Source organism: Trachurus japonicus, chromosome 21 (assembly GCF_045865225.1).
Source record: "Trachurus japonicus isolate A0001 chromosome 21, Traja_1.0".
NCBI lineage: Eukaryota > Metazoa > Chordata > Actinopteri > Carangiformes > Carangidae > Trachurus > Trachurus japonicus.
This window is the reverse complement of record NC_140927.1, coordinates 26,766,054-26,786,396: the sequence shown is the minus strand read 5'-3', so window position 1 is coordinate 26,786,396 and position 20,343 is coordinate 26,766,054. Positions and strand designations below refer to the sequence as shown.

The following is a 20,343-nucleotide window of genomic DNA, read 5'->3' as shown; positions in this document are numbered from 1 at the left end:
TCATGAATATTGTGCATTTAACAGAAGTAAACTCTCCACTTAGATCGCTTTCCACCCGACTGTGCACACGTACATTTACTGTCATGTATTGTACCTGCAGGCGCCTCACATGAAGCCGGATCTAAAAACCTCCGACCTACCTGGAAGAAATCCTCCTCAGCAGACTGGACCCGAGGCCTCCCTCCAGCCTGACGCTCTTCCCCGCCAGAACTCTTGAGAGGAAGACGGAGCAGAGAGTGTCTGCTGCGCTGCACCAGCTGGTTGGAGAGCTGAAGCATCTGAGCAAGTATCACCGTTTCTTTAGCTTAACCGAGACCTCACTCACTTCCTGTGTTACTTCTCTTTCTTACTGCCGGCGCCTTTTTCCGCATTTGAGAGTCGCACTGTTATTTAAATGAGCAGAGTTTCACAAGTTGTTTTTAAGGTTTTGGTGTACTCATGAACAAGAGGTTAATTATCTAGATAGGACCAGAATAAGAACCCATATTATTCATTTTTTAGATTTATATTATATATTTCAGTGTCTTTTGCTGAATAAAAGCTGAAATCTCATGCAAAAACTATAGACACAATGATCTTTGACCTTTTTTATGCCGTATGAGCGTTCATACAGACCACATTAGTCTTCCTGTCCTGCTTATTGGGGCACACACCTGACACCTGTATGTTGTAACACTGCTGCCTTACATTTCTGTCCTTTTAGTATAGATTTGTTAAAGCAAAGCACACACAGAAAACAGAAAAGAACAACAACTCCTCATCGCCCTCAGCAGGTGTTTATTAAAGCACAAGCACTGGCAGCATCTCAAACCATCATCTATCTCTGTATCTGTTGCATTCATTAGAGTAAAACCAAAAGCAGTTTGTTGGTTTCATGGTAGGTGCCTCCATCCCCCCTTCCATCCCCCTCTAATCCCAAAAGCAAAAACACTTTCATTATTCACTTGCTGAATCTTTCGCTGCCGTCCCTCAGTTTCCCCGGGATACCCTTGCACCCGAACACACAGTGGATGTTGTTTTCCAAAACCATGGAAGCTTCTGCATCTATTGTGTTTCCTTTGACATGATGAAGACTCGAGTCCTGAGGTGAACACCATCCACTCGGTCATGATTTCACTCTCAGGCTCTTGGTTAGTCCTGTTCAGTGGGGTCGTCCTCAGTGCTGCCCTCTGCTGGCCTGGTTAGAGTTTGGAGAACTGAATGAGGTTCCTGTTGATTTCAGCCACGTTCCTGCAACCTGAATGAGACACGTGTTACTTCAGACAGGATATTGATGCAGTTGTTTTGGCACTGAATGCTGCACAGTTCACTAACCTGATAGAGCCATGGACAGACGGAACTCATCATTTAAGATTTGCAGCACTTCCCTTACACCTTCCTCCCCCTGAAAGAGCACACAGGAGTCATAATTACTATAAAACACAAAACACAATCTGCAATCCTGCATATTCTAGCTAGAAAATCAACATGTATCAAACTTTTAATTCTGAAGATGGTATTGTTCTGTCCTCTGAAAAAAAACTGATTTGTTTTTACTATAGACTTTGTTTTTGTGAACTTCTATCACACACACTAGGGGAGGTAGTGATTCAGATTTTGTATGCAAAAGGAATTAAAATCTTGACTCAATGGATCTGAGTGAGTTTAGACGGTGTAACAGCTCTATAACCCAAGTTATGTAAAAAAAAAAAAAAATGTTATAGATGTTCACATCTTTAGTCATAATGAATCAAAATATTATAGATAATCTCAAAGTTTAGTTAAAGTTGTAAAAAAAATAGTTTGTACATGCTAATATAGCAGAATTGCGCAAAAAAATTAAGCTATAATGCATTTTATTTTGTGCCTTTTTTTTACTTTTAGATATTAGATACTTGTTTTTTATTTATTAGATTACTTGTAGATATTAATCACCTCCAAGTTGTTTCCTCGACTTGTGTCTACATGATATATAACGTTATCTAGTTGTAAATAAAACACTGACCAAAGGCTCCAGACGGTTAAACCACATAAATCTTAGCTCAAGGTCCGAGCTCCAACAGTATCAAGGATAAACATCAGTGTTGAGAGACAGTGGTGCAGCTTAGACATGTGGGTTAGAATCAAAACAGAGGAGGAGTTGTGTCAATACAGACAGATAACTGTTAGTAATAATAATTTAAATAAAGAGAAAAACCCTAAAGTGGCTGCAGTCACGCTCTCATATCAGTACCTTGTATGCAAGGCCCCACACTGCTGGACGACCAATGAAAACACACTTGGCTCCCAGGGCCAGCGCCTTCAACACATCACTCCCCGTCCTGATTCCTCCATCCAGATAAACCTCGATCCTGCCCTGCACCGTGTCCACGATCTCCGACAGCGCGTCGATCTGTTGACCCAGCAGAAGCATGAAGCTTTAACACGGCCATTACAGTTTATAGAAACAGTGCTGGATATCCCTGAATGTATATCATTGACCTGACGAAGAGCCAGTCTCTCAAAACGTTGTCTCTTTTAACATGTAGCCCTTGTATAAATATATTTTCTATTTCAGGAGAAGGCAGTGTTGCGAGTTCTCTTTTTTGCCTTGTTTAACTTTTTCGAACTCAGCTTTTCTCTTTTTTATCCCTGAATGTTGACCTGACGAAGAGCGCACTGCTCGAAACGTTGTCCTTTTTATAGTCCTCTAATAAATTTTTGTACTTTGGGGAGCTCATACAGTGTTGCGAGTCCTTTCCTGTTTTTGATTATCGTTTCCTTGGACTCAGCACCTGGCTGCATTTCTGGATGTGCGCGAGCCTTCTTTTGTTTATCCCTGAATGTTACCACAGGTTGAGCAACATTTCCTTGTTTAGAGTTGGATTTTCTTAAATGTAATGTAAGAGGTGATGTGATACCGAAGCTGGGCCTCCGTCCAGCTGTCTCCCCCCGTGGTTGGACACGATGATGCCCTGGACACCGTGCTCCACGGCCAGCTCCGCGTCCTCCTTGGTCAGGATGCCCTTGATGATAATAGGCAGGCGGGTGATGGACTGCAGCCAGTACACGTCTTTCCAGCTGATGGAGGGGTCCAAGGTGTTGGCTGGGATCCCGTACTCCTCTGGGCCCGCTGCCTCCTGCTATTAGTGAGGTTGCACCAGTACAGCTTAAGTATCCACTTATAGGAACAGATGGATTTTACATCTGTTTCGACACAAAAACGTGTTTTACCGGCTCTCACCTGGAACACTCCATCAAAGTTTTTGACCTTGAGGTGAGGCGGCAGCTTGAACTGGTTGCGGATGTCGTTGCGGCGCTTCCCCGTGTAGGGGACGTCGACGGTGAGGACCAGGGCCTTGTATCCCAGAGCCTCCACGCGGTGCACGATCTGCTCCGACAGCTTCCGGTCCCGGTACACGTAGAGCTGGAACCAGCGGTAACCGTTGGGCGCCGCCGCCACGATCTCCTCCACTGAGCAGGTGGAGTAGGTGCTGGTGATGTAGCAGGTGTTGAGCGCCTCTGTGGCTGCGGAGCACAAACGATTTTTACACATTAACATGTAGATCTGAGAGGTTAGTGACACAGCAAACTGTGTGCAAAACAACTCTGTGTGGTAACGTTGTGTTATTATCTCATAGTGTGGTGAATGTGCAGCTCACAACTTGTCCACCAGAGCGTTGTGGAGTTGTTGGATTGTGTATTTGATGAGTTTGATGAGGGAAACCAAGAAATCCCATGAGCCTCCGTAGCGTAGCTCTGAGCAGCTCACGGCTCTGCTCCGCCGTTCTAAAAATAGCTTGCACCGACAAATAAAGTTAACGAACCTACTCCTGAAACTTATTATGGGATTATGGCAATGGGCCTATTTGCCAAAATGTTGAACTATCCCTTTAAGATTTTTTCAGTTAATTAACTATCCTTTTACAAAACATATTATGAACAACTTGAAATTTCTTGATAAAAATATCTTCAATTTCAACAATATTATGTCTTCTATGTAATTTTCACACCCTCTGCCAGGCCGGTTTTCGCCCGTGGGCTGCACATTTGACACCACTGATGTACAGTAGTGTGATGCTGCCAGAGATACAGTAATATAAACTGTGGTGTGATGCTGCCAGAGATTACTTCATATATTCATCCTCTGGATATATTAAAATACATGTCAACTCTAAATTGGCTCATAGAAAACTGAGCTGGCAAGTTTATCAGCTATGGATTAAAAGACCTTTATGAAAAATGTAAAATTATTGACTGAATTACTTTGTATTGGCAAAAGAAAAAAACATTACAGTATCTTTCCTCCAGCACAAGATTGTCTCAGTTGTTTGCTTCCATCTAGTGTTGGCTCTGTAAACTAACATTATGAGTGGACACAAAAACGACACTGTCATGAAACAGTGTCAGTGTCTGAGCCAGGAGCTCATCTTGTTGTCTCAAAGCAGGAGAAGGTTAAACATAAAATGAGCGAGTCTATAATGAAACATTTGACCAATCAAAAACAGTCCTACACGTGTCATCTCCTCACCCCGAGCTGTGGCCATCTCCCCCTCATGCCAGGCCAGGCAGTGAAAGGCGGTCGGGGCGATTCCCACTGGAAAGCTGATCTCTGTGCCCTGCACCGTGGTCCGAGTGTCGCTCACCGACACGTCCCGTAAGATACGAGGTCTCAGCCGAATCCTGAGAGCGAAACACAGATCAACATGCAAACAGTTACATCTAATAATGTCACAGGGGTGGAGGTTAAAGGTAGATGAGGCTGTCTTAGATAATGCTGACCAAAATAAAATATGGTGATTTGCTCACAGCATATTGTGACCTCAGAGTGGATGATGATAATTAGGGCAGTGACTAATGATAATTTTCTATATGAACTGTGAAAAATTCATATGACAGGTTCCTTAAAAGGCAATGTCATCAAACGATTTATTTTGTTTTTCAGTTATTCGATTTACTCTGATGTAGTAACATGAAAACAAGGCATTGTCACTTTTAAGAAGCTGAGTTTTTTTTGTGATGAAAAATGACTGAAATGAATAATCGATTATCAGAGTAGCTGCTCATACATTTATGTCCCTTTACTCATCGATTCAGTGAATAATCGTTGCAGCTGAGAAGCTGTTGATGGGGACAATGAACAGGGACGTCTGTCTGTGCCTCATCCAGTAACTTTCTCACATTGATCCAAAATCTCTTTATACAAGCCAATCAGACTCATTGATTTGAAACACTGGCAGCCTGATGCACCATATAATACATTAATTAAAGTGACAGCTGCCATATTATGAGTTGTATCACAACATCTCGAACAATGACAATATATCATCAGAGACAAAGTAGGTTACAAGGATCGTAGAGTCGCATGTTATCAAACATTTCACCAAATCAAAATATATATTTGTCCCATTGCAAGCTTTAGTTTCTGCTTCATTTTTCTTCCCTGGAGTGAAAAAATACTAAACCATGAAACCAAAGCAATCTGCTGACAAGGCATTGCAAATTCTTAATATCCATTCTTGTCAAATGGAGCCATTCTTTCAGGAGAAATCCATCTTGAGACAATAACACACTGTTTTTGTTTGACAAGTCATATTTCTTTGAATAGACTGAGACGGGACACGATGTGATTCTCATTCCCCAAAGCTCTGACTTTAACACCAATCCATCCAAGACCCAACCTTTAAATTCCTACCGGGGGAACATTTTCTAATGCACCGGCAAACAAATCCCTAGTAACAAGGCTTGTTGTTTGCAAAAACATATATGTACAGATCGCTGCAGCGAGGAGCAGCAGCCTATAAGTCTTTCTGAAGACGTTAGCAAACCTGAGAAGAATGCATAAGAGGACACACAAAGGAAAAGTCATGACAAGATAAAGAAATAAAAAAAATGCCATTTGTCTTTGTCCCATTGGTAGTGCAAGTTTCAACACAGTTCCTCAGTCACTGCAAGGAGCCGGAGCAAGAGTGCACTGGGTAAAATGTAACAGCCTGTTTGTGATTAGAAGGCATCACAACCACACATGTAATGTATATAGAGAAATCAGTCACAGCAGTTTGAAGTCCACAAACACTCTAATTTATTGCCCTTTTTTTCCAGGCTGTGTGCACTTATGTGACCTGCAGTTTAATATTTAAACATAAATTATATCTGTTGCCAAGAGGTGAATATCTGTGGAAATTAGTCTGTGACACTGCACTCACTCATATACACACATGATCAATAAAAACATGTTGTTTGCTCTCTCTGTGCAGTCTGGAGATGCACTGCTACAACAGCTAACAACACAAAAGAGGCATTAATTTAGCATTTAGAGCTGTTGCTGCACTACGATTGTGTATTTGCGATGACCTTATTCGGCATCCGGGTTAAACTTTATTTTCCCCACTGTACCTCTTGTAAGCCAGCAGATTGTCGTCCCGGGTGCAGCACTCGTCCGCTCCAGCTGCATAATAATCCCAGGTGGCCTTTGAGAGATGCTCTTTAGCATACTCCTCAAAATCTGTCAGGCATACCATAGCCATCTCTGCACAGCGGCCTCCCTCTCTGTGGGGGAACACAGATTGTAAATGCTCAGTTTGATGCTTATTAATATTGGCCGTGCAGAACAGGAATGAGATAAACAATATGACACATTTCAAGATGATGGATGTCACCATATACACAGACTGAATGAATAACTGGGCGGAAATATAGATAGATATAGAAAAAAATCTTGAAATATCTATAATAGATGCATAATATAACCTTTTATCTCTCCTTATGCCTTTACAACAGGCAGTTAGCTTTTATCCAGTGTCATCTGGAAACAGGATTAGTTCCTTTGCATGTGAGACAAACTGCTGCAGGCAGCGAAAGCAAACAGGCACTTAACGCTCAGAATGAAAAACCAGCGCACACACACAAAGTTACAGCTTCAAGACTCACCACAAATGATTGATCTGTCATAAACAAGCTCCCTCGCTCTCACATGACACAGCCTCCACACAACACTGGAGTTGCAACATCACTGCTCACGACTGAAACTCCCCTCTATCAGCAAATGAAGTGTGATCACAAAGTCCACAAGCTTCCGCGTGTTGACATCTGCGCAGCTTAAAATTACTTTCTGTTTTTTTAATAATCGGTTTAAATCCTTGTATCTGTGTTAGTCCTCGTGTCCGCCGTGTTGCCTTTGTGTTGGTTGGAATCAAACTTTCATAGAGCCGGTATAAAAGCCACTCGCAGTGTATGTGACCTGAGGGCGACCCCTGCTCTTATTGTGTTTACACAAGCTGGAAATGTGCTGATGGTGACTGCAACTGTAGCGAGGACAAGAGGCGTCTGACACAGTGCTCTGCGGTCCAGATGGGACATACAGTAGTACATGTGGGCACATGCATTCACATGCTGTGTACACACAATCCTACATGCTAACATGTACATACAGAGGACATGTTGTTGTTGTTTTTGTCATGTTAACTCCATGTTGGGAACAACCTTAAACTGTTGTGTTTTTATGAACGCTGAGAAAACAGCTGAGTTCATTGAGAAAAATGTGCAAAAAAAACTAATTAACTACAGATGGACTTAAGCAGACACTTGCAGAGTTTAGAAAGTATGTAGTAAATTATATGAAAATTAAAGAAATCATAATGTTACTGCAGCATAAAGACTCAAACAAATTACTATTCAAAACTGAGGGTTTTTGGGCGCCTCAGAAGCAGATTACATTTTATAATTTACAGTGAGTGCAGGCAAATGCAATATCTATTCATATTTTTATGATTAAAATGTGACTATTTTCAGACCGAGATACATTTAGAAGAGAAATGAACAAATATAAAAATATGTTTTAAATGAAGTACTGGTAAACTTTTTGGAAATATAATAGAATATGAGCATTGAAGATAATCGGATTTATAGATAATTGGATATTCAGATGTTTTTAATGTTAAGGGTTGTAAGGGGATGTTAGAGGTTTTATAAGAAGGGTTGAAACACAGCTGTTACAGGTGACTGGTTTTCACAATCAACTGATTCAAGACATGTGTGTGTTGCCAGGTGGAAACCAGGTGACCTACCTAATTACACCTGTGCAACAAGTACAGGGCGGTCAGACTTGGTGACCCTTGGCCTGTTAGCTACTAATATTATGAGCTATTAGCAACTTACTGTGTGTGACTGCTGCAGTTAAAGTGATTTATACAACTTTTGGTGCCTATTAGTGTTTTTCTGGTTCCACTTTAAAATTATCTATTGTTGGTTACTGTTTTAGCTTTGCTTAGTGACTATGTGTAAAAAATACACTCATGGCATCAACAATCATCAAGCTCAGTTCTCGTGGTGTCAGTTTGATGTAGCCTACAGCTTCATAATTTAGGAGAATAATGAAGTATGTTTTAATTTCAATTGTTACCAACAATATTAATGTTAAACTGCACCACACGTTTATGTAAATATTAATATTAATACATTAATAATATAATCTCATAAGTTCAGCTCTAATGCAGCCTGGGTTCCATCCATCCATGCCAGATCCATATAATAATATAGATTATGAAAAAACACAGGGTACTGGTTGATGTTTGGATATCTGAGAAAACTGGGGTGAAAACAATGAAGAAGTAAAATGTTACTGTAGCTCTAAAATCACACAAGTCATGTGTTTGTTTTCTGAAAACCTTCTAGAGCCGTCTTATCACAGTCCAAGTTTAGTGGTTTAAAATCAATAGGTGTTTTGTGTCAGAACTGATGGTAATCACTGATTTAATTGCATATTTGCCTGGATGGAAACTTTTCTATCAATTCCTTAAAATTGAAAAAAATATACTTGACATATATTTGTATAATAAAAGTGCAAAGTAATTGGAGTTATCCAAACACAATGTGCTGAAAAGTTAAAAAAGTTTAATATTAAGTTTTCTTGGTTGAGCTTTTGTATTATTTTAGTTTATTTACTTTTATTTATATTTTAAACATATCATCAGTGTAACTTGAGTACATTTAGGTTTTGGGTAAAGAAACAATTTACAAGTCCTAGCTTGCATGTCAGCTGGATATTTTCATTTTATTTATTATGTCCAATATAACTTAATTGAAATGTATTTTTTATCATCATAATTTGAACCAAAGAGGATGGTTTTGCAGGGTATCAGGTTCGTGCATGATGTCTTTAGGCTGGAAAATATACAGAAGCTACCGGTATTTTTTCTACCTTTACCAAAAAGCCTTCCTTAAAAAGTCAAAACAGCTGGAGGTTTTTGTGTAAACACACAGACACACATTTTCCCTCTTTTTGTTTCTGTTTTACAAATTGAAGAGTCTTAAAGGAAACAAGTAAGTAAATCCTGCTTCTGTCCCTAAGGTGTCAAGTGATAAAGTTCAGTACTAAGGACCTCTGAAACCTTTCTGTTCTTGAAGTATTAATACTTAAATTTCAGGGTTTATACTCTTTTCAGACAAATTAAACATGCCAGTACTGATTGTTACTCTACACCTAGAAATGAATAACAAATAAGTCGACAAAATTAAATACTGTAAGTAAAATGATTGACTGGGGAAAAAAAATCAGTTTGACATGTAACACAAAGTTTATATGACAGTTTATCAAAGATTGATTGACATGCATATTTGTTTGTGACAATAATTGTGATTTTTCCTGTTAATGAACTAAAACGTTAACATGGGTTTTCCATTCTTTTCTCTCCGAGCCGACGGTGAGCAGATCACCTGTGTTCAGTTTACTCACCGATTACAGATGTTCATTGTTTCTCAGCTGAGATTCCTCTTTCCCATAAGATTCATAACCTGTGAAAGAAGCACAGGGGGGTTACATCACTGCTATTCACAACACCAGTACAACTACTACTACTACTGTACTACTACAATCTGCTACAGTAGCACTGCCCACAGCTGCTGCTTCTACTGCCTCTGGTGCAACCACCACCAGAACTGGTTGTCCTTTGTAGTACAACTTTGAATATCACATACTGTATATACACAATAATTAGAAATATTGATTTTATAACTACTACATTACACATGTGGATGCCGTTAGTGCTGCTACCACACGTACAGTACTGCTACTATTATCACTCAGTGCCCATATTGATAGTACTATGACAACAAAAGATCCTACTACTGCTGCCACCACTACTACTACTACTACTACTACTACTACTACTACTACTGTTACTAATGCCATCTCTGTTCTCTTTATCTTACCATTATTGATGAGTGGTGCATTGTGGGTATTGCTATGGTAAATATAATTAGCCACAATACAACTACAAGTACAAAGCCATGTAAAAAGTCATGATCTTGCTAAGACAAAATCAAAGCCTATACTTCTATGTAATTCGGAAGGTCAAAGCAATTTTTCTTTTTTCTTTTTAAATAACACAAATTATTCTGCAGTACATTATCTAGTTTTTCAGTCACTGGGGAGAAAATCTTTCCACCACACATCCTGTTGTATAAGCTTTCGACTGTGAACACTTGAGGGCAGTGCAATACCGGATGAACCGACGTTCACCCTTAAAGCTCCATTCAACATCTGTAACGCAGGTAAACACAAACAGACCTTCATTTAACTCATCTGAGTCGGTTCTGCACGCCACACGCTCAGCGCCACTACAGAACAACTTTACATGACCTCTGATGTCACACCTGATAAAGTTGTAAACATGATGTCACACCACACACACTACGACAGCACTTCCTGGTTTCTGTGGGCTTTGTACGAATACTAAACATCTTTAATATATAATCTTTTCCCATTTTTTACTGTTTTTTATAATACTTACTAATAGCTCTAATTGTGAAAATAAAAAACAAACTGGAGTATCATGTAGTTTTTCTGCTGTGGGTTTATTTTAGTACCTGTGGCTGGATGTGTGTGTGTGTGTGTGTGTGTGTGTGATGAATGAGAGCCTCTGTCCTGTGTCGGCTGTGAATGCTGTCTGTCATTTCGACCCATTGAATAGCTGCTGAGAGCACATTGTCCAGGTGAGTTTCTAGAATACCTGGTGTTTGGTATTTAGTGTGCAAAAAAAACTAAAAAACTAAACTAAACAAGGTTAAGATTTAGCCACGCTCCTGTTACATACACTATATCCTGTGTTTTATTACATGTCGCACAGGCCTCGCCTCATGTTTCACTCACACTGCTGCTCATCACAGACGGCACATCCACACATCCTGCCGCCTATTACTCATTTATCTATTGGAATAAATGAAAATCTAATAAAAAACTCTATTTGTTTCCATGAGAATCAGAGGTTAACAATAGAAAAGCAAAATCCAACACAGTGTGAAAACATAGATCTACTGAAGTCTGATAGAAACCAGTGTCTTACCTTCACCTGGGGCTGCTTGGCTGGCGTTCACTACGTGTTAGTTAGTCCCCCCTCTCATGTGACAGCGTCGTGTCATTGCCCCCCTCCGACCCTCCCCACCCCCCCTCTGCCTCTCCCAAATTCTGCCTTCCCTCACCCCCCCCTCTCCCCCCACCCAACCTCTCTCACAGTGTCATGCTCCTCCCACAGCTAAGCCTTTCATCAGCACTCTGGGCCCCGGCCTCTCTCTCTTTGTGCCAAAAAAAAAACCCCACCAAAAGCTCATTCAGGTCAATCGTTTGTCACAAGCAGCAAAACGCCACCACCCGTTCTCCTTCTGTCCTTCTCTTCCTTCCACTCCTTCACTTTATTTCATCTTCATCTTTGCAGATGTCCTCCCATCTTTCCTCCTTTGACCTGTTCGCTTGCTTTTGTTTTGCATGTTCTTGCAGGCCTTCATGTTCATGTGTGACTTAGTACGTGTCAAAGAAAATAAAAGTGTTCTTCCTCCTTTTACGGTTAATCTTCACTCCTCTAGTAAACAAAAGAAACTCTGGCTACTCATTATCTGTTCTCCCTTTGAGCTTTTTATTGCTGAAGCCAGCACTTAGAGCGTAGCCTCCTGTTAGCGTTAGCCGCTGCCTGAAAGTAATATAGACTTCATCCAGCTCCGTGTAAAAGAGACAAAAGCCTGAAAAAGAAAACAGTTCCCCGTCTCTGGAAATGTCAAACTTGTCGAGCTGAGTGTGGACTATTGACAGGTGTTTTGAGGCTCTTTAGATATATAACACAGATGTCCCAACCTTTTGATATCATGAGCTTGTTATGTTAGGACCCCCCCAACCACCACCACCACCCGTAAGTGATGGATTGAAGGTAATGTCACAGTGTCTCAGCTCGCCGCGGCCGAAACAAAATGCCCCGAGAAGTTGTTGAAGCGTTTTAAAACAGCGGTGGGGTGCGGTGATACTAAATTAGATTCTCTCGCTCTTATTTCATTACAGCTTCTCAATTGAATTCACTCTTTGTAAATACAATATCTTTGGTAACAAAACCTGGCTTCTTAGGACACGTCTGTCATTCTCTCTCTCTCTCTCTCTGTGTGTCTGAAATGATGTGTTTTGTTTTGACTTTAACACTAAAGGCTGTGAAGGTGGAGCCGGGGGCTAAATCTGACGGGTCGGACCTCCGCGGGGAGGTGTGGGTGTTATCTGCACCGAGAGGAGGTGCAAATTGTGTTAATCCACAGCTGGCCTCGATGCCTAATACCAGGGAGTTGGATCTGGCTCTGGGGCCGTCGTTTTTTTTTTTTTTTTGGAGGTACTGGACGTTCAGCTGAGTGGAAAACCTTTTCCACATGCTGGTTGAGGCTCTGCCCCGAGGCTGCGGCCTAGCACGCCGCAGCACATGTGTGTTGAATTGTCAAGGTGTTATCGTGCCCTGGCGAGCCTCCGAGCTCCTCCACCTCTGTCTCTCTCAGGTTTATTATCAGACTAAATACAGCCCAAGTCCACAGACATGGGTCGCTAATCCGCGCGGCAAGGCCCGACCTGATGGCTGTCCATCATGGGCTTTTTAAACTTTTCGCACACACAGAGAGCGGGAGGCACCGGAGAAACCACGGCAGAGGAATGTTAAAATAAAAGACGCTGCCAGGAACAGAATCAGAATCAGGTTCGTCGTCAAGTCGGTTTTCACATAGGAGGAATTTGTTGTGTTTTTTTTTCGTGCATAACACATAGTAAACACTGGATTAAAATCTCCCTCCCAGCAGGTTTCCCACGCGAGTTAGCTGAGGACAAAGACAAATGATTAAACAAGACAAATAGTAAACAGCAGGTTGGAGAGGACAAGGCCCAGACCTCCTCTTTGTTCTCCGTCTGTCCTTTATCTTATTAACCTCAGGGTCTCAGGATAGATGGTGTCATTGTGTTTTCTCTTTGTAGCTCATATAAATACAGTACAATTGACTTAACTTGATTTGATAAAAGTATAATTTGAAAATACAATGTATAACAAAACAGTCAAAGAGAAAAACATGTTTTAAATGGCTGTGAAACTTATAAAAATGCAAACAGAAACTTTTTTTTTTTTTATCTCTTGGGTTTAAATGAGAGGCGAGATGAATCTTTGGACTATGATAATTTAGTTATTCACATTAAATTAATCCATCATATCAGGTCTCACTCACAACATGGGAAATATCCAAAGAAAAATATCTGTTATTATTTAAACAAGAATTTACATTAATGATCAGTTCCCTTGTTTTGTTTTTGTTTTTATTCTGACTGTATCTTGCAATGTGAATATAAAATAGATTTCTTTGTCTCAAAACAAATTAATTACTATTGTTTATTCAAAACTCAAAGAATAAATCCTTTAATTGTGACATAAACAGAATATTTAACTTCCTTTCAACAATTCACACAACAGAAGAACTGTTTTCACCTCGGCACAAGATGAATGTCAAACTTTCCCTCGACCATTTGGATGTCCTGAGTTTTCTACAGAAAAAAGAAAAATAACCTGCAGTATTTCATCTCGTTTTTATTTTAAACCTCTGCGCTGGCTCAGACAAAGCTCTCTGTCTATTTTCAGGAGCGTGTACTAGTCGCAGTACGTCTGTGTAGTCGGTGGAAAAAGCATTGTTCCGAGTGCCAAAACAAAAGCAAAAGGAGTCAACACATCAGTGGCTGTAAATGTCATGTAGCGGCTAAGTGATGGATGTCCAGAGCATTTGATGTCTGGGAGAGATCTGAGCATAACTCACAGTCCGCAGTCACGCCATATCAGACTCTTATGATTCAATCCATACACACGGGCAGCGGACGATTTGCTCACATCTACCGAGGGGGCGGTGGAGTTGTGTGAAAGTTATTATGAAAGCATTATTTGTGCTCAGTTTTTTCCTCCCCACCAGAAAAACGAAAGGAGGGAGGGGAGGGAGGGCATGTCATCATTTAAGTGAAGGATTCATTTCTCCCTGAAGTGTGCTTGAAGCCATGAAAACTGGACTGTGACGACTCGGCGCTCCTCTGCGGCTGCATTAAGACGTTAACTTTCACTGCACATAAACACCATTTCCTCTCTGCTGTTTCTTTTTCGCGTAGCTGGTTTGAGTCTGAGGCCTTTTTTGTGGTGAATGTCAGAGTGTTTCTCTTTTATTCCTCGTGCACTGAGATTGTTTGGGGTCCTGTCCAATGAAATTATGTGAAAGGAGCCTCATGTCTTCAAATGCAAATGCACGCTTCACGCAGAACTCAAGAGTACGAGTCGGTGTTTTCCAGCGAAAGGGGGGTTAGTTGGACGTGACATGAGACAGGAAGTGAAATGACTTGTTGAAAACTAAGAGTGAGGGGGTCGGTGTGATGAGAGGAGACATTTCACTTACTTCAATCAACTTTTATGTCATTTTTCATCTCTTAACAACAGGGTTTTCTAACTTGTTCCACTTTAATCTTGACCGGAAACCCAACATAACTCCACTGGACTTAACCCTGTCTCAAAACGTAATTGCATTTTCTTTTTATTATTTGGCAGTTGCTTCTGAGGTTGAATAGAGATTAGTGACGGGCTCTTGTTCAGGGATCAGCTGCGGTGGCTTTGTCCTGATCCACACTGAGACTTTTTCCCTATTTTCAGATGTGTCCACAAGTGAGTGTATGAGAAGTTCTAGTGTTGACATGTTCAGATTTTGGATGTGAATGAGATGCTAAAACAAAAACAGAAGATGTCTCCCTGGTTTGTTATGTCCCTTCTTTACCTCATCTAGTAGTATAGTGGTCTTAATCCGGTTCGATGAGGTCACCGTTAATGTCCGTGCTAACCGGTAAGTGTGTCCATGTTGAGGTGTCATTTGTTTCGTATGCTAATAGAGATGTAAAGGTTTGTTTGTATGTCAGTACAATTGTGAATTATTTCTGTTTTTATTCCTCTCTTTTGGAATAAAAGTGTTGCAAAGCACACAGGTCACATCCTTCCCAAAAAATATCAAATAATATAATCCTAAATACATGATATAATATATTGATAAAGTCTTGAATAACTACTCTAACCTTGTTACTTGACTGTGTTTATTTAAACTATGTAATGTAACACAGTACAGTACTCACCTTGTTCTCAGCACCTGTGTAGTGTTATTGCACTTCACACTTTCACATTTTCTTTTATTCATAGACCGACTGGAGATGTTAAATTAAAGGGATACTTCACCCAAAATCGATAATTCACCAATTTTCTACTCACCGTCATGCCAAGGAAGAGTTTGGAGAACTTTCAGAGTCATCAAAACGCTTTAGGAGTTGCAGGGGGGGTCCGGCTGGAAACGGATTTTCATATAATGGGGGCGGATAGAGTTCACTTTTGAATGGTCCAAAACACACACTATGAAACATCCAGATACCTCCATACTGCTCGTCTGTACTGACCCAAGTGTCCTGAAGCCGCCACATGAAAAAATTAATTTGATCTCTGTTTTTAGCCTTGTTGTAGCAGCAGCTCCAGTGGCTGCGCGAGATTTGCTGCGAGATGTTCTTCCGTGTTTACATCATACATCCAATGGTTTACAACGACGAACGAACATCTCACAGCAAATCTCACGGATGCGTACAAACATCAACAGAACCACTGGGAGCTACTGCTACAACAAGGATAAAAACAGATTTTTTCCCAAACAACTTTTTCATGTGGCGGCTTCAGGACACTTGGGTCAGTACAGACGAGCAGTATGGAGGTATCTGGATGTTTCATAGTGTGTGTTTTGGACGATTCAGAAGTGATCTCTATCTATGCTCACCCTGCCCCGCCCCTTCTACCGGTACCTGGTAGGGGTGGTATTATGCAAATTCGAGAACTAATTACATCATTGTCAGACAACCGAGGGAACAGTTCGTAAAACCACATGGTTTTTAACCTCGGGGGCCTGAAAATTACAGATTTTTTTTGTCAATTTCTTACATTTTAGGGGCGGGAAGGCAAGACAAACACCCAGATACATGTTCAAGAGCCTTCAAAAAGTGATATTTTCATAATTTGTCGCCATGAAAACATTGCATTGTCTCCCTTAGCTGCATTGCTGTAAACTTTCACACTCCAGAAAAAAATCTTTAGTATATTGCATATAAATTTAAACCTGTGAATTGTAGTGTAAACGCACCTTTAAAAAAAATGCCTCCGGGCCTTTTAAGCCCCCCCATTCCCCCACCTCCTTCACGCTCTCTAAATGCCCCCTGGTTTACCCCGATGCCACCGCGGTCGTTGGGAAACACTCTGTTGGTCAGTCGGCCTCAGAGAGTGTTTGCATGTGTGCTGTTGTCGTTCTGTTTCTCTTTGTCTTTCAGCAAAACACTCTGCAGAATAATCACTTATTTTCTCTGAGAGGAAATAATGTTCCATAATAAAAGAAGAAAGGCTTTGAAGTCTGGGGGGCACAAGCTCGACTTGTGTCTAATAACCGGCATGAAGCTTTGTGTCCTCATGCCTGGCTGTGTGAACCCTTTTTACTGGGGTGAATACTTGAACTTGCTTTTGGGGACACAAAGACTTTATGGAAATAAAAAAGACACATAAAAATCACATAAAACCCATGGTGTGCAGCTCTTCTACTTAATAATATGTAATAAATACTCTGGAATGATTCTTTCTGAACATTGAAAATCCAGCAAGCTTTGATTTGAAGTCTCTGTGAAATAAAGAACGGGATAACAACGCCCCCCCCCACCCCCCACCCTCCATCCATCCTCTTTTCTTGTCTTTCGTCCACATTGTCTCTTCGTTCCAGCTCATCATCATGAAGACTTTTCATGTGTCCTCGAGCCTCATTCGGAAAGCTTCACGTCCAATCAGTGGCTGCTGAAATGTGAATCCACTGTGACATCTTCTCTAATCAGCTCTCCTTCTCCGAGCCCCCGCGCTCCCTCCTCACAAATTATGCAAATCACAACGCAATAACCTGCCCAATTAGCATCAACCCAGACTCCTTACTCATCCCTGCTGCTTTCCTTTTCTCCTTTTTCTTTTTTTTCCTTCTGTTTCCTTCTTTAGGGGTGGAGGAGGACAAGCCTGTACAACATACATGGCTGAGGGATGTTGCAAGACTCTGCACTGCCAATATTCAAATCGGTCGTCTACATCTGCTCGGTGTGTGGAGTCTCTGACCTTCGCTATGTCTCTTGGCTGAGACTGATGGTTTTGAACAGGGACGGACAGGTATGCTCATTTTGTGTGCGGACACACACACATGCATATATATATATATATATATATATATACCCATGGCAACATGTACACACATACAAATAATAGCTACACGCTCCAGCTTGGCTTGCATTAAGTGGGTCGTTCTGGCTGAACCCTTTGTTTTTCAGTTTAGAACGAGCAGCTGCCAGCGATTTTAGCTTTTGATACAAAACCATGCAACGGGTTTTTTTTTTTTTTTTTTACTGTCCACCTTGGAGAACAAAGTCGTCTGGGATTTAACGGGCGAAACCTCCATTTCATCTTTATTTCGTAATCTCAAAGCAAAGGTCACAGAACCGTCTATCACTTCAGGTCTGGTTTGTTTCAGGAATATTGCAGCTTTGTGGTTTAGAGCCAAGACCCAAAAGGTACGAGATTTAGAAAACGTAGGATTAGATCACACATTCGATGTGTTGATCAACAATAAAATAATATGTAGGCCACAGCAGCTTGTTGAAGACTTTATAAACAAGTTTGAAGCTTCCCAGGCAGCAGGGAGTTGGTCTCCACTATAATACCAAACCCAATATCCAATATTTTTGCTGATGTTGTGCTTGTAATTAAAAAAAAAAGATGCTTGAGTAAGTGTTTTGCTCTAGTTATGTTCTTGAAAAAGGGGGAAACTTTTTTCTTTATAAACCCTACTGGGCCACTAAAAGTCTTGGAAACACTGCAGCAAATCAGTAAAATGGTAAACTGGGCAGCGGGTGAAGAGTCTCCATTATACTTGTCAAAATGTGATACTTTAGTTAATTTAAACGCCAATATTAGCTGAAAGCGTTTGGCAAGCAGAGATACTGTTTCAACCAGCGTATGTGGTATAGTAGATTATTAGTATTTTAATTTTAATAGTGTTTATATTATTACCAATACACTTTTCCTTCCCAACCACCATCGTTTTGCGAGTGTTAGTTCCAGCAGACTGCAACGCACATCTATTAAAAAACCCACACTCGAGCGCTTTAACGCTGTAACTAATTATCTGTTGATGTAAAAAGCAAAAAACCAAATAAATATTACAGCTGTGGATACGCTCAGCATAATCCGCTCCTTGTGGAATGGCACACAGCGTCAGGCTACTTTGGAAACACATTATTATGCTGAGTTAATTAAGGGGAAAGAAGAAAACATTTTGTTTCCTCTCCATTACTGAAGTGATGGAGGAGTAATATGCCTCATTTAGGGGGATGAAAACCACAGAACAATGCATTCACATTCCCCCTCTGCAGAGAGTGACATTGTTGTGCAAACACCTACATTTCAGACACCGAGAAGAAGAAGAAGACAGAGTGGAGGGAGCGTGTAATCTGTTGGAGCGACTGCTGCGCCGCTCTAATCTGTCACAGGACGGACGAGGCTGATGAAACTCAGACACCTGATTTGTGACAGCTGCACATAAAGAAAGGCCATCACGATTTCTCACAGTCCAATCAATCCAAAGACAACTGGAAAAGTATATTTAGCTCAAAGAGCCGAGCGGGAAGTAAATATTTTTACTGGATTTTTCCATTTAATGATATGCAGCAGATGTGGAACGAGGCGAGAGGCGAGAGGCATGGGAATCACTTCACTGACTGACTGTGTCACCGCCAATATGAAAGCTGTGAGAGACAAGAGCAGACTTTCAAGTTCGCATTAAAGAAGTCAAAGGTTAAATGTGTTTTACTGGGGCTCTTGTATGAACGAACTCAAGATCCTTCATCCACAAATGACTGGGTTTTACAACAAAAAGTCTACAGTTGTTTTTGTCAAATCTGGGCCTTTGATTGTATGGTTTGGCAGCGGGAACTGAGGATTTGTTATGCATTACAGACAGTATGCTAAACTCTCATTTTCCTACTCTGATGAAAAACTTGACAAATTGTGGGCTCCTCTCAGGACCAATTGGCCCGCGAAGGGTATGCATGTGCACGCATGTGTTTCTGTGTGTATGTGTGTGTGTGAGTGTGTATCAGTCAAAATGAGGTCTCTGGATCTGCCCTTCGGCCATCACGAAAAGTTGTCAATCACCTCCTCTTTTAATTCCAAAAAGATGAGCGCTCACATGCTAAAGCTACGCCGCCGCCGCCTCCCCCTCCTCGCCACAGGCCTTGGCACTGCCTCTGAAGCCTGTTGGCTGCCCAACCCAACCCAACCCCCAAACACACACACACACACACACACATACACACATAACCCCCACCCTCGCCCACAATAAGGAACCAGGGTGACGGGCACAAAAGACTTATTTACTAAATGAAAAGTGGCGCCACATTAGTTTTACACTTTTGCTGTTTGATTCAACAAAGCATTAAATCCACAAAAATAAACCGTATCAGATAGCAAATGGAAAGCATGAGTGTTCAGCTTGTGTGTGTGTGTGTGTGTGTGTGTGTGTGTGTGTGTGTGGCACCCCTTGAAGGATGAAGTGAGATGCCGTGTTGTACTTGTGTCGGCTCTAGGGTGTTTCATTTAAACTCAGTGTCCACACTTCAAAAAAGAAAATCTCAAAGTATCCATTTTAAGAAGTCGTTTAATTCAATACAGAGAGTTGGACTTTGAGTTTATTGAAGACAAATTGTATTTCTAATGCAAAACACCTTTTTTTTCCCAGATATTGTCTCCTGGAGCTGATCTGATCTGATCACATCTCTCCGTTGTTAACTGTGATGAAATAAAATGGCATTATTTCACCTCATTGGCATAATGAGATAAAGAATCAAGATCAAGTATGGTTGCAATATAACACTAAATCTCTTGTTAATATGATTTTTTTCATCTTTTCGCAGGGAGGGGAAAACATCCAAACCAGGAATTTAGGCCTCGACGTCTGGGCTATAAAAGACTC

General features: G+C 41.0%; 2 protein-coding genes and 1 long non-coding RNA gene across 9 annotated transcripts in view; 1 reads left to right on the top strand and 2 right to left on the bottom strand.

The window, feature by feature from the left end:
- Window positions 1-280, bottom strand: part of LOC146965384 (kelch-like protein 9) — a 10,621-nt gene extending 10,341 nt beyond the window's left edge. Inside the window, exon 1 of the mRNA XM_085766046.1 lies at window positions 141-280. The gene's annotated coding sequence lies outside the window, so the exon portion shown is untranslated. The remainder of the gene's footprint in view (window positions 1-140) is intronic.
- LOC146965382 (uncharacterized) overlaps window positions 1-20,343 on the top strand; it is a 23,143-nt gene extending 2,800 nt beyond the window's left edge. The window contains exons 3-5 of one of the 2 annotated variants that reach the window (XR_015034653.1): window positions 101-282; window positions 17,322-17,486; window positions 20,285-20,343. This is a non-coding gene — a long non-coding RNA (uncharacterized LOC146965382). Of the gene's footprint in view, window positions 1-100; window positions 287-17,321; window positions 17,487-20,284 lie in introns of both variants that reach the window. The other variant, XR_015034654.1, reaches the window with a different exon arrangement.
- On the bottom strand, window positions 758-11,691 carry hao2 (hydroxyacid oxidase 2 (long chain)). Of its 6 annotated transcripts, none has more exons than XM_085766108.1 (9): window positions 11,301-11,691; window positions 9,692-9,750; window positions 6,355-6,507; window positions 4,490-4,641; window positions 3,203-3,486; window positions 2,880-3,101; window positions 2,213-2,371; window positions 1,315-1,384; window positions 758-1,237 (listed from the first exon to the last, which is right to left on the bottom strand). In XM_085766108.1, exons 2-9 carry the CDS (start codon window positions 9,706-9,708, stop codon window positions 1,182-1,184), a joined length of 1,113 nt encoding a protein of 370 aa, XP_085622234.1. In that variant the 5' UTR covers window positions 9,709-9,750; window positions 11,301-11,691; the 3' UTR covers window positions 758-1,181. The 6 variants fall into 6 exon arrangements, with proteins under 6 accessions (XP_085622234.1, XP_085622235.1, XP_085622238.1 ...); XM_085766109.1 differs by having other exon boundaries at window positions 2,880-3,098; window positions 11,301-11,615; XM_085766112.1 differs by lacking the exons at window positions 9,692-9,750; window positions 11,301-11,691 and adding an exon at window positions 7,945-7,995 and having other exon boundaries at window positions 6,355-6,505.

Coding starts and splice junctions, on each gene's coding strand:
- hao2 (XM_085766108.1), bottom strand. Junction 3,487..4,489: donor GGAGATGGCCACAGCTCGGG/GTGAGGAGATGA, acceptor TGTGCTCCGCAG/CCACAGAGGCGCTCAACACC. Junction 2,372..2,879: donor TGGACGGAGGCCCAGCTTCG/GTATCACATCAC, acceptor CTGGGTCAACAG/ATCGACGCGCTGTCGGAGAT.